This window comes from Cicer arietinum, chromosome 6 (genome assembly GCF_000331145.2).
Source record: "Cicer arietinum cultivar CDC Frontier isolate Library 1 chromosome 6, Cicar.CDCFrontier_v2.0, whole genome shotgun sequence".
In the NCBI taxonomy this organism is placed as follows: domain Eukaryota; kingdom Viridiplantae; phylum Streptophyta; class Magnoliopsida; order Fabales; family Fabaceae; genus Cicer; species Cicer arietinum.
The window spans coordinates 26,191,566-26,207,085 of NC_021165.2; the positions used below are offsets into that span (position 1 = coordinate 26,191,566).

General features: G+C 27.5%; 1 protein-coding gene across 1 annotated transcript in view; it reads left to right on the forward strand.

Moving 5' to 3' along the window:
* Positions 1 to 522, forward strand: part of LOC101489332 (uncharacterized) — a 10,365-nt gene extending 9,843 nt beyond the window's left edge. The window contains 2 exon segments of the mRNA XM_073369476.1: positions 269 to 361; positions 475 to 522. Coding sequence (XP_073225577.1) covers positions 269 to 361; positions 475 to 522 — 141 coding nt within the window.
* Positions 523 to 15,520: the final 14,998 nt, after the last annotated feature.

Consider the following 15,520-nt stretch of genomic DNA (forward strand, 5'->3'; position numbering starts at 1 on the left):
AAATCAATTGGCTGATGCTTTGGCCACATTATCATCAATGTTCAAAATAAGCGTCGGCCAGGATGTGTCGGTCATAAAAATTCAACAAAAGAATAAGCCAGCATATTGCTTATCGATAGAAGAAGAGCTTGATAGCAAACCATGGTTTTATGATATCAAATCCTATGTTAAGAATAGAGAATATCCATCAGGTATTTCAGAAAACGACAAGAGGGTTTTGAGGAGACTCTCAATGAACTTCTTCTTAAATGGAGATGTGCTTTACAAGAGAAATCATGATATGGTTCTCCTCAGATGTGTGGATCAAGCTGAAGCAGAGAAAATTATTCAAGAGGTTCATGAAGGTTCTTTTGGAACTCATGCAAATGGACACGCAATGGCAAGAAAAATCTTGAGGGCTGGCTACTATTGGTTGAACTTCTTCTCAAATGGTGATGTGCTTTACAAGAGAAATCATGATATGGTTCTCCTCAGATGTGTGGATCAAACAGAAGCAGAGAAAATTATTCAAGAGGTTCATGAAGGTTCTTTTGGAACTCATGCAAATGGACACGCAATGGCAAGAAAAATCTTGAGGGCTGGCTATTATTGGTTGACTATGGAATCTGATTGCTTTAGTCACGTAAAGAAATGTCATAAATGTCAAATATATGTTGATAAAATACATGTACCGTCCACCTCTTTGAATGTTTTAACATCACCATGGCCGTTTTCAATGTGGGGGATGGATGTTATTGGACTCATCGAGCCAAAAGCTTCCAATAGTCACCAGTTTATCTTGGTAGCTATTGATTACTTCACAAAATGGGTTGAAGCCGCTTCTTATGCCAATGTGACGAGAAGTGTAGTTGTTAAATTCATCAAAAGAGAATTGATTTGTCGATATGGCTTACCAAACAAGATAATCACTGATAACGCGACTAATTTGAATAACAAAATGATGAAAGAGTTGTGTGATAGTTTCAAAATTCAGCACCATAATTCTTCGCCATATCGTCCGAAAATGAATGGAGCTGTAGAAGCAGCAAATAAGAATATCAAGAAGATCATACAAAAGATGGTGGAGACGTATAAGGATTGGCATGAAATGCTTCCCTTTGCATTACATGGCTATAGAACCTCTGTTCGTACCTCAACAGGGGCAACTCCTTTCTCATTGGTGTATGGAATGGAAGCGGTACTTCCCATTGAAGTTGAAATTCCCTCAATCAGAGTCTTGATGGAAACAAAACTGGAAGAGGCGGAGTGGGTTCAATCACGATTTGACCAATTAAATCTCATAGAAGAAAAAAGAATGATAGCTCTATGTCATGGCCAGCTATATCAAAAAAGACTTAAAAAGGCATATGAGAAAAAAGTCCGTCCTCAAGAGTTTCAAGAAGGGGACTTGGTGTTAAAGAAAATATTGCCCATAAAAAAAAATTTTCGTGGAAAGTGGACCTCGAATTACAAAGGACCATATGTTGTGAGAAAAGCTTTTTCTGGAGGAGCTCTAATACTCGCAGAAATGGATGGAGATGACCTTCCACTTCCAGTAAATTCAGATGCAGTCAAAAAATATTATGCTTAAAAACAGTGATGAGCTCGCTAGTTTGAAAACCTGAAAAGGCGACCTAGGCGAAAATTAGAGCATCCCGGTGGATTGGAAACTTGGAAGAGTAGTCCATGCAAAAGATAGGGATAAAAATAAAAAAATAAAAATAAAAAAAATAAAAAATCAAGCACTTCAAACTGGGGCAATTATTATTTTTGGAAGCTGATTATGAGGATTCTTAAATTACAAGAATGACTACGTTTGTTATGTCTCCACTTAAATTAAACATACTCGTCCCCACATTGTAACCCCTGCCTCAATTGTTCTGCTTTTAATGTAACGAATGTACATTTTCCAATATTGTCATTCGATGTTGTACGTTACACTCTTTATATACCAATCCAGTTTCATTATTGAGTGTTCTATTGTTTCAAATTTTGTTTTATAATAATAAATGTTGGAATTTGAAATATGTGAAAATATAAAAATATTTTAAACATTTTGACACTTGAAAATATACACGGGAACTCGTTTGATTCTCAAGATATATGAGTGTGCGAAGAATAATAAGGAGGGTAGTCATTTTAAACAATGGATTTTTGCTTAACTTCGAAAAAGCGGTAATTCGATAGATACGAAGAGTCATCATGTGGAAACAATATTTGTCTTTATTCATCCATTGAATCTTGGGACAGAGAAAAACATAAGGATCGGGGAATCAAATAAAAGAACAAAAATTTATTGACACTTTACCCATACATAAGTTACTCATACTCACATGATCCATGCATCTTCATTGACACTTTACCCATACTCAATGCATCACACACGGATGAATCGTTCATACCTTATCATCCGATTTGCAAATATCATATACTTGTTCCCCCTCTTTATCCACCTTCAAGATTGGACCAATTACGATCTACGCATCGGTAAATAATCCAAAGACGATTACTTTCATTTCTATAAATCTACGCATCGGTAACCAATCCGAAGACGATCATTTTTAATTTCTATAGATCCACGCATCGGTAACCAATCCAAAGACGATCGCTTTCATTTCTATAGATCTACGCATCGGTAAACAATCCGAAGACGATCACTTTCATTTCTATAGATCTACGCATCGGTAACCAATCCGAAGACGATCATTTTTAATTTCTATAGATCCACGCATCGGTAACCAATCCAAAGACGATCACTTTCATTTCTATAGATCTATGCATCAACAACCAATCCGAAGACAATCACCTTCATTTCTGTCGATCTACGCATCGGTAACCAATTCGAAGACGATCATCTTTATTTCTGTCGATCTATGCATCGGTAATTAATCCGAATCTAATTTTTTTTTTTTTTTTTGCATCATTCTCACTTTAACATTTCAAATGCACTTTAATACATGTGTTTGTTATTGGACAAAATTTAGGTCCTTATATTTACTTATCTTTTACTTGATAACATGAAAACGAATACCATTGTTATCCATATTTTCGTATTTTTCAAGTAAAATATAATTAAATAGGGGTAGTTGTAGTACCCTAATTTTGTCCATTTTAAAAACAAATAAAAAAAGGAAATATGTATTTAAAAAAGGAAATAAAAATAATTACAATAAATATTTTCATTATGTCTCATAAATTTATAATTTCAAATCTATTTACAATTCTAAAATCAAATTAAATTACAAATTAAAAATAAAGCCAAATTAAATTACAGTAAAAATTAAATCAGATCAAGTCATGCTATGTTGACTTTGTTCACTGCCAAAGTCTGCTATGTTGATGATGACTGCCATTGATGCACAAGCCGTGCCTATTGATACATCTGTTCCTGTTTTAACTAATTTGAGAAACATAAAAATATAATTTTTTAAGTCAGTCTTGGTACACATTGTGCAGAACAAAGAGACAAATTTTAGAGTTTAAAAAAAAAACTAAAAGACAAATAAAAGCTCAGCAATGAACCGATCAGAACAAATACTCTAAATTTATGAAGGCATCAAATGTGCAGAAAAATGCAGATGATGAGCAAAGAAAACGAAACATCAAACAGGACATTGATGGAGAAGGACAAAGGCAAGCAAGAAAGCAACTAAACAGATAAAAAACTCTATAAATACACCTTATTAAATTTCAAAAAAGAGGGGAGGAGAAATCTGAGATTAATACTGATAAAAAACACATAAAAAGAAAGAGAAGAAGAAACATAAGGCATCACCGTCGTTCTAACTTCCACCGCACACCACCGTCTCTGTCTTCACCGGTATCTGAAAAGGCATGTATCTTCTCATTATCTTCATATTTACAACTTTTCAAACTTTATATTATCAGATTGGAAGTTAAAATATGAAACTAGAGTTGTTTTATTTGAAAGATGGAGTTTTGCTTTATTTGTGTGGATGTCTTGTTTTTTGGTTGAGAGCATTCTACTGTGTTAATAAAGCTTAAGAGGGGGTTTGTTTTTCTATTATGATGCTCAGCTTCATAAATTTTTTTACGTGCCATGTTTACAAACCTATTTGCTTTATGCCAGCTTGCGTTGAACCTCTGCTGCCAGGCTGTGGGACTTGACATTACTTTGCTATGCTGGCTAGTCAATATAGCCTTGCTTTATTCCATTTAATTAATAAAAAAATTAATTAATAAAAATTTGTTCCATTTTAATTAATCCCATTCTCTTCACTTTATTCCATTTAATTAATAAAAAAATTATTTTAATTTCCATTTAATTTCCATTTAATATAAATAATTATGGGTGTAATTAAATGATAATAAACATAACTTATTTTATGAGTGGTATTAATCGATTTTCTTTTTAACTTTGGATTGTGCTATTTAATATCAAAATGAATTTTATTTCAATTATTTGTTTAGTTAAAAGTTATTTTGAAAGAGCTCACATTTGAATATTTTTTATTTATTTAAATGTTTATTTATTTAATAGATCATATTACAAGTCCGTATATCTTTTTATCATTTTTTTTTTGCCTTTTTTTTTAAGTTTACTACTAATTTTATTTCGTAGAACTATTTAAATTTATTTAATATTTAGTATCAATTTTTTAATTCTTTCTTTAAAAAAAGGCAAAGATAATTTATAATTGAATTTTGAAGGGTTAATTAGATGAGACATTTTTTTTAATCTTTTAGGACGCAAATTGTTACAACCTGATAATTCTAAAATTTATTTTTATAAATAATTAAATGTTAAATCGACTTTTTTTTTTAAATTTGATTAATTAGATGTAATCATATTTTTTATTTTCGAGTTGTTAAAACACAAGTTGTACTACTTGGTGGTTTCGAAACTCAATTTAAAAATCGAGAATAATAAAATATTTTTTTAGAGGATTAAATTAGATGTGACATATTCTTTATTCATTGAGTTTTGGGACACAAGCTGTACAACTTGATAGTACTAAAACTCATATTTCGAAATATTTTTTTTAAGCCAAACAAATTTATTTGCTTTTCTTGTCAAAATATTTTTTAAATATAACAAAAGCCATTTTCGTTAAAAAAAAATATCAACACATCAACATTTTCTACATTCAAGAACTACGTAGCTTTGATTTCTCCATCGCATCGGGAGATACGTAGGAGTAAGATCACATTCTTGTCAAGCACATAAATAAATTTTTTTTTTTGTCCTTTATTTGTTAAGTACATATTTATTTCAAAGTCATATTTTAAATATAGTAATAGTTGTTATTCATATTTAATAATAAAAAATATACTTAAGTTAAAATTAATCTTGCACAATTAATTATAGGTAACCGTTTTTAACGGATGTCGTAGGGTGCTAATACCTTCCCTACGTATAATCGACTCCCGAACTCAAATTTGGTTTCAAAGACCATTTTTTTCTATTTTAAGGGTTTCCAATATTTTCCCTATTTTAAAATAAATTTTGGTGGCGACTCCATTGAATTCGAGAAAAACTCGAAATTTTAGGCCGCGACACATACAAAGAAGACAATAGTAATGACACATTATGATATAAAAGTTCAGAACTGATTCTTCTTTGTGAAAATGAGAATTTCAAGTATGTGAATATGAATGATTTATGAGACTTTGATAGCACTTGAAGTTCTGCATCTTTCCTGGACATTGGCCTTTCTTTTATAGGCGTTTGGAGCATTTAATAATGATCAAAATAGCTGTTGGTAGTGCTCTGTCAGTTTGACCAAAACCAATATATGTGATAAAAATATTCTAGCCTTTTGAACATTTTGAATCTGTTTTGACTGATGTTGTCACAATCCTTTTTAATTTGTTTTCATTTGAGTATAAAAAGCTTTGAAGCTTCTCATTTAATCATTGATGATACAATTTTGATTTGGAGCCTTGAATCTGTCCAAGACAGTTTGATAAATGATAATAATCCTCTGCAGAAGTAAGGAAATCAAAACTGAAATTCTGCAGAAACGGAGATTGATTACCAATCTGGTTTTGACAGTTTGATCTTTCTGGAAATTGATGATCAATCTGGAGATTCAGTTTGATTATTCTGGATGTCTTCCTGATGTCTTTTGTACAGATCAAGATTGATTGAACTTTCTTGACAGTTTGGCTGAAGGTGTTCCAAACTATTTAACCTAGCTTGATTTGAGGCCTTTTATTTTAATGATTCGAAAGCCTTCTTTGTCGTGTACTGATGAATTTAGTATAAAATTAAGAGGCAAAATCTTCGTTGAAATAATGGAGATTGATTGGTCAAGATGCTATGACGATCAGTCTTGAATCTAGAGATCATTCTTCATTTTGTCCAGAATGTTCTTGTTTCTTTGTCTGTTCAGTTTTTAACAGTTTTCTTTACTTTGCTCGATTCCTATCTTTGAATTAATTCACTCAAAAACACAAGTTAAATTGAGATAACATTTTAGAATCATAATTAACATTCTTAATTAACCTTTGTTTATTTTTATCAAAACTTTAACTTGAGAGTTTGTTTCAACAATACTACATTCATTTCCTTGCATTACTTTTTCTTCTCCTTATTTATCCCTCTAAAGCTTCAATATATTTTAGATTCAAGCTCTATTTTGTCATCTTCCTCTTTCACCCTCTATTTTGAGTCCCTAAAGTATGTTTCTGTCTCTTAAGCATTTGATTCTTTTGTGAAAATTTTAACGTTCATTAATTTGTTAGATAGTTTTGTTTACTTTAATAGCTTTTTCATTCCACATTGAGTAGTTTATCTTTTACAAGATTTAGGATGTATTTCTTCTATTAGATTGTTATATATTAAAATTGCATTTTTTATGTGTTCTTATTTGAAGTCTATTAGATTATTATTTAGTAGTTTATTTTTCATTTTACTCTGATTAGGTTAAGTTTTATTTGTTTTAATAATTTGAAGTTTGTTATGGGTTTTGTTTTTCCTATAATGCATTGTTAAATTTAACTGCAATGTCACTCTCAATTATGATTTATTGAAGCCTTATTATAATATTTTAATGTTAAAGAAGGAAGAAAAGTTTGTTATTTTTATGAATGATATCCTTAATATACTCTCAATTAATTTTATATACTTGATTTATAAAAATAATGTTACAGTTTTATAAATAAACGTAAAAAAATAAAACTTCTTCTATATGCTTTTAATCACATATTAATAATGTAATCAATGATAATTTCTTTTCTTACTTGGATTTTTTTTTTTTTTTGACAAAATAAAAACAGAGTAAAGTTAAAGTGCATCATTTCCTTACTTCAACCATAATTTATGAAGAAATTTTGATTACTATTTATAAAAGTCATATTAGCTAGCTTAAGCTAAATTGCATGTGCAGTGTGTGTAGTGCGTGTGTACACAAAACTCATTCCTTATTCTTAACTAGTTTGTCAATCCACAGTACTTGGAGTAAATTACCATCATTATATCTTAAGTAAGTTAACCAAAGACAAAATTAAATCATAACTTTTCCATAAAAAAATTAATTATAACTTAAAAAAAAAAAAAACCAATTGCTAGCTGGTGAAAGAGGTAGCAATTCTAATACTATGCACTTGAATTTTGCTCAATAAATCAATCAAGACAATCACTTTTCTCATATATAAATCAATTTAGATTAATAATATATTAATTGGGTCTCATTATGGACCGGAAAGCTCCATATCTTCTTTTGCCAATATATAAATAGTGAAAACTATGACATTTAAAAACTTGTCTCTTTTTGAATATGAATTTGGTGAAAATTGTTGAATTGTGAAAATTGATAAACTTGTTGATATCACAAGATGCATAAAGGTTACATATAATATAAGATTTGCATTGAATATTCATGTTCCTAAATTTTCAAGTCACTGAATTTCCGTTACATATACTATTAGTTTTACTTTCCTATTTGTATGTTAAGTTTCACACATGAATTTTTTGTTTCTAGGCAAAATACAAATGGAAAAGTTTCACACATGACTTTTTTGTTTCTAGGCAAAATACAAATGGCTTAAGAAGGATGAAGTAAACATTAAAAAAACCTTTAACAATAGGGGATCTTTGGCCCTAAAAAAATGTTTTGTTCAAGGTGCGTAATGGTGAAGATATAGGTGATTGGATTGGGGAAGAAAATCTAGAACAATTGAAAGCTCAATGGCAAGTTGAGACATGAAAAAAAGTTTCTATGATTAATAAGCAAAATAGACAATCTCAAGTTGGACAAAATATGCATAGTGGAGGATCCATAACTGCGAGAGAAGTACATGTCAAAAAAATGGTTAGTAATCATATTTAAACTAACATAATCTAATTGTTGGAATGACAATTTAATCATATTTATACTAACATAATGATTGTTGGTTACATTTTTAGAGGGTGGAATTGAATAGAGAACCAATCAATTTTGAGGTTTACGAGCAACTTCATAGGACAAAAGGGAAATCAGGTGAGTGGTTTAATAAAAAACAAGCTAAGATAGTTGTATGTACACATCATCCTTAAAGTAATGTCTTTACCAAATATATATATATATACACATACATATACGAATGATAACTCTTTTTTTAGGAAATGTACCAAACTCTAATGTTTGAGAAACAATCTCATAATGGTGAGGGTAGTAGCCAACTGATAATAGTATATACATGGAATTTGTTGGAGGCATTAACAAGAAAGGACGCATATTTGGATTAGGATCTCAAGCTGCAACTATCAAAGCATTCATAAAATCATTGTCTACAGTTTCGAATGTATCATCAGAAAAAGTTGCTGCTATGGAAGCTAAGATTGAAACTTTAACGATTGAACTTCAACAAAAGAATCTTGAACAAGAAATGATTAAAAAAGAGAGGGTGCATTGGGAGCGGATGTTTGAGAGTATTGTGCCTCATTGTAATCAAAATTCTACACTTCAATCGGAAGGAGATGGTGATAATGGAAATGAAGAGATGAGTGATGATATGGATGATAACCTTATGGACCGATTACTTCCCTCTATTTTCTTAAATCAAATATTATTTGTTATGTTTTGGACAAATTTAAAGATTGATTGCATGTAGTGTATTGTTAATATTTTTAGAGACGGAATATACATTTGTCTCAACAGAGACGAAATGCAATAAGTTAAAGATGGATAAAATTAAATTATATTAGAGACGGTAGTGATATATTCCTCTCTGATAGAGATGGACATACTCCGTCTTGTCCATCTTTAATTGGAGACAAATGACAAAATCCGTCTCTAACATCTTAGAGACGCGAAAACCAATTACGAAAACATATCTCTCTCCAAATCCATTTCTATAATGTTTAGCGACATAATTTGTTAAATTTAGAGATAAATTGTATTAGTCTCGATTTCCATTTTTTCTAGTAGTGATTATAAATTTATTTATAATTATATGTTAACTTAGTTGGAAAAATATAATATTTTGAATTGGGGAGAAAATCGTCGAAACAATGTATGATAGAAGTAATTTATAATTTGTTGTGTTTAGTTTTGAGTTGCAACAATATTTCATAAATCACATTAATAAGGAAACTAAATGGAACCTATTATTAGAAAACTTCTACTAACCCTTCATATGTTTAGATAGTAATATTTACCGATGAAAAATAATTTTTTTTCACAAATCAAATAATTTATTATATACAGAGAAATGGAACTCAAATGAGTCAACTTACAATTAATATACAATTAATTAATTATTATAAATTAATTTATAAATAATTGACCGATGCAAATTTTAATAACACATAAATAATCTATGTAATTTTATATATTGACGTTGTGTCGATGTCTAATATTAAAATTTGTCGAACAACGAATATTCTTTTAATATAAAGAAGGATTAATGCTACATATGTTAATATTTAGATTCCTTAATTGTTTTATAAGGGATTCAGTATTTGATTGATGGTTAATTCTTTAAATGAATTTTAGTAATCTGTCTCAACAATTGCACTCTATTATTATTTTATTTTTTAAATCCTCTACAAATAAGACCAAAATATAGCATTTATTTATGAAAAAAGAAGAGTACGCAATGTTTATTCTTACATATTTTCTAGCTCTCCGTATAATAAATTTTTATATCTATCTTTGCCATTTAGACTCAAATATAAGTAAAAGAATATTTACAATTCGTGTACGTAAGTTTTGATTAGCTTTGGGAAAAAATAAAAACGCGCAATTTTTTTTTAATTTATTAATCATGTGATCTAAATTTCATTTTTCAAACTTGCATGGTAAATTTTTTTTTTTACCTCAAACTTATGTGGTTTTGAATTTCAGTTGATTAAATAATTAAAATAATGTATTATCAAACCTAATACATTTAAGAGTTTTTTAAAGTTTTTTTTTTGTGATCTCAAATTTGTGTGGTTTTAAATTTCAGTTGAATAAACAATTAATGTAATTTATTACCAAACCTAATATACCTTAGAGTTTTTTTTACAACAATTATAACCGCAAATAAATTTTAGCTATTTAAAAGGTTATAAAATCTGAAAAATCATAACTAAATATTATATCTATGGCACCAATGAAAGAAATAAAAATGAATAAAGTGATTGCCAACATTTCCATAGGTGTTGCAATGCAAATGATTTTAATAATACTAATAACATTTTGTCAATTAACAAATGCAACTTGGGGTTGTTTGGGAGCACCATATTATACACTTTTGTTTGAAAATCATTTAATGGAAGAATATCCAGAATATAATATGAATCAAATTGGTCTAAAAATGGAATGTCGTGATGCTGGAACTCCTGTTTATCTATATGATGCTCCTATTAAAATAAATCCAAATGTATCTTTTAGTTTTTGTGGTGGATGGTTTAATACTCCGACATGGGAATGCTTCTTTAGTGCCAATATTTCAAATTGGTATCATACATTAGTTGTATTCGATCGTAGCTTTGATTGTGAAAAAGATAGACATTGTTATTGGCAAATACGTAAGGAACATGCGTTCCTTTATTCTAAAATTCAAAATAAATATATACAGATGGACTATTCATGACTCCAATATCATTAATAACAATCAATTATCGATAATTAATTAATATTAAAGAGTATAATTTATTGTTTATTGTTATCTTTTTATACGGTCAAAATTAATAATTTAAACTTGAGTCATTTATTCTTTAACTCTTAACTTAAATTAGTTGAACTAGTTTTCCGTTATGTGATCTAATGTTATTAAAAAGTAATTAATTAATAAATTTTTTTTGTTTATGTTTTTGAACTCTAGACGGTAATGAAAATAGTTTACCACTATACTATAGAATTTTTTTTTTAGTTATGATATCTTTTAAATTCTAAAAAGTATGTTGTTCTCGATTATTCTTATTAATTTAGATATGCGTTGTCTAAAATAATTTGAGCATAGTTTAGCTCATACTAAGCTTGTGAAGAAACAAAATATAGAGCAATATCATTACGAGAACCGTTTTATTCACAAACATAAACCATAGAATATAAGTTACTACAAAAGTAGAAGACTCCACTTTTGACTCATAAGTAGTTTCCTTGAATCATTGGATGAAAGTGAGATATATGACATCCCTTGAAAAGAAAAAAATAAAAGGGAAAAATTAATCAGCAGATAATACAAATAGAAAAAATAATTAATAGAAAGAAAACTCAAGCATATAAATTGTAATTTATCAATTAAAAAATACATTAAAAAATAGAAAATTCTAGAATAGACACGAATGTTATTGTAGTATGAATGGGCACGAATGTTATTGTAGTATGAATGGACACGAATGCACCTTTACAATGGTAACAAATTTTCATCTGAGTGTTTAGACTCTCTGCTTGAGGCAGACTCAATCAAAGTGGAGACATAAAGCAAAATTCAAAAGTGAGATATTTTAAAAATCAACAATTTTGAAATTATAATTTTTAATCTAATTAATTTTCATAATTTTAAACAATGTACAATTTAAATTTTAAATGCATTAATACGATTGGGAGTCAATTTGTTACAACTTATTTTGTTATAAAAACACTTTTTTTTAAATAATCAATTTTGAAAGTTTTCATATGTTTGTTAGAACTTAAAAAAAAATTATAATCTAAAAAAAAATCTCAAAACTGCTTAGAATGAAAAACTGTATATAGTAGTTTATCAAACAAATTGTTTTCTTAATTGATTTAAAAAAAATGATTTTCATTACATTAGATAAACACAAACCAACTTCTGATTTTTAAAAAAATAATATTTAAATTATTGAATGCTAAAATCAATTTTTATAATCTATAACAAACACACTTTGAATAATTTTAAACACTATTAATTAATAATAAAGTAGTTAATGAAATCAGTACTATTGAATAAAAAAAATATTTAATATTTTTTTAGGCTTAAAAAAATTTGAAGTCTAAGATGGATTGCTTTGTGGACAACTCTTTGTGAATGCACTTTTGTTATTTCCAAACATAACCATCTACCAAATAGAATTTACATCTCATTGAAAATCATGTGTGTTTCAATACAATAGTGATCAAATCTCCATTGATTTGCCCAAACTGTGGTGTTAATAATTACAAATTTATTTATAATTATATGTTAACTTAGTTGGAAAAATATAATATCAGAAAAACTTTTACTAACCCTTCATATGTTTAGATAGTAATATTTACATAAGGATGAAAATAATTTTTTTTTCAATCATCAAATAACTTATTATATATAGAGAAATGGAACTCAAATGAATCAACTTACAATTAATATACAATTAATATATAGTAGGAAAAAGGTGCAAAGTATTATTTGACAGAGCAAATAAACCAAGGGCTTGACCCCTACCCTCAAACTATTTATTAGCCCCTCCCCAAATGAATTACTATAAATAAATTTGTAAATAATCAACCGTCACAAATTTTAATAACACATAAATAATCTATGTATATTGATGTTGTGTCGATGTTTAATATTAAAATGTGTCAAACAATGAATATTCTTTTAATATAAAGAAGGATCAATGCTACCTATAATAAATATTTAGATCTCTCAATTATTTTATATCACATTCAATATTTGATTGATGACTAATCCTTTAAATGAATTTTAGTAATCTATCTCAACAATTGAATTCTGCATATTTTTTTTTTTAAAATAAACTCTAAAAACGAGACCAAAATATACGTAGCATTTATCTATGAAAAAAGAAGAGTAAGTAATGTTTATTCTTACATATTTTTTTTTAGCTCTCTGTATAATAAATTTTTATATCCATCTTTGCTATTTAGACTAAATATAAGTAAATATATGTTATGATTAGCTTTGGGAAAAAATAAAAATGTGCATTACTTTTATTTCTTAATCGTATAATTTAAATTTCATTTTTCAAACTTACATGGTAATTTTTTTTTACCTCAAACTTGTGTGGTCTTGAATTTCAGTTGAATAAATAATTAAAGTAATGTATTATCAAACCTAATACATTTAAGAGTTTTTTAAAGTTTATTTATTTTATTTTTTTATCTCAAACCAAAGTTTTTTTTTTTTTTTTTTTTTTTTTTTTTGTGATCTCAAACTTGTGTGGTTTTAAATTTCAGTTGAATAAAAAATTAATGTAATTTATTATCAAACCTATTATATCTTAGAGTTATTTTTACAACAATCATAACCGCAAATAAATTTTAGCTATTTAAAAGGTGATAAAATCTGAAAATTATAACTTAATAATATCTATGGCACCAATGAAAGAAATAAAAATGAATAAAGTGATTGCCAACATTTCCATAGGTGTTGCAATGCAAATTATTTTAATAATACTAATAACATTTTGTCAATTAACAAATGCATCTTGGAGTTGTTTGGGAACACGAGAGTTTAAAGTTTTTTTTGAAAATCATTTAATGGAAGAATTTCCAGAATATAATATGGATCAAATTGGTCTACAAATGCGATGTATTGATGCTTCATCTACTAAGTTGGCATTTAATATTGATATGAAAATAAATCCAAATGCATCTTTTAGTATTTGTGATGGATGGTTTAGTACTCCAACATGGCTTTGCTTCTTTGATGCCAATGTTTCAGATTGGAGTCATTCATTAGTTGCATTCCATCGTAGCTATGATTGTGTAAAAGATAAACATTGTTATTGGCAAATACATAAGGAACATGCGTTTCTTTATTCTCAAATTCAAAATAAATATGTAGAAATGAACTATACACTCCAATATGATTAACAACAATCAATTATTGGAAATTAATATTAAAGAGTATAAATTATGGTTTATTGTCATTTTTTTATACAGTGTAATTAATAATTTAAACTCGAGTCCTCTAATTCTTTAACTTTTAATTTAAATTAATTGAAATGTCCACTCATCTCATGATTTAATGTTATTAAGGAGTAATTAATTGATAAATATTTGTTGGGTTATGTTTGAACCCTAGACGGCAATGAAAATAGTTTACCTTGTGAGTCGGCACCAATGATTAAAAACTTGTCAAATTGACAGTTCTAGATACAAATACCAAAATATCATTTAATAACTGAGAACATTTCTCCAACTAATAAGTAGTTTAGGTCATACTAATTTTAATCAGAGGTGATTACAACAATGAAGTTAATACAATAGAAGACTCCATTTTTGATTCAATAATAGTTTCCTTGAATCATTGGATGAAAGTGAGATATGTGACATCCATTGAAAAACCAAAAGAAAAAATAAAAGAGAAAAATTAATCAATAGATAATAAATACAAAAAATAATAAAAAGAATATAAATTATAATTTATCAATTAAAAAATACATAAAAAAATGGAAAATTCAAGAATTGAAGAATATATAGAAAAATTGTGCACAATTTACATCGTCACTTATTTCCATTTGGATCCATCGGTATCACCAAACTATGAAACCGTTCAATTAACATCTATGAGAAGTTTTTTTTAACAGAAGTTTGTTTTTGACAAAACAATTGTAAGAAGTTAAAAACGGCCTACACATGATTTTTATTAGTAACCGTGTCCTATTAATTTTAGTGGGAATGAAAATAGGCCTCACAAAAAAAATAAAATAATTTTTTTTTAATCTTAATGTCCCCTTTATTATAAGGAGGACATTATTTAGTATGATTATTATTTGATATTATTATTTGGTATGATTATTATTTGGTATGATATTTGTTGAATAATACTCTTTTATTTACTACGAAGATTTATATTTAAAATATTAATAGTCTTATATTATTTATAAATAAAAGTATATAAATATAAGTATAATATTAATACTCTTATCGAGTATGATATTGTGTTATAGAAGTATTTAAAAAAATATATAATTATAAAATTTTAAATTTTATTTTGTTGTGAGTAATCTAACTCTTTTATAAAATTTTGTAATAATTATATATATATAGTATTATATTATATAATTTTACATATATAACCCCATATGGTCATCATAATCTTTTATGTAAAATGATTATTTTATTTTAAGAAATTCTTTGGAGAATTTAATTTATGATAGGAGAAATATATTATAAATTAGTACATGAAAAATTTATTATTA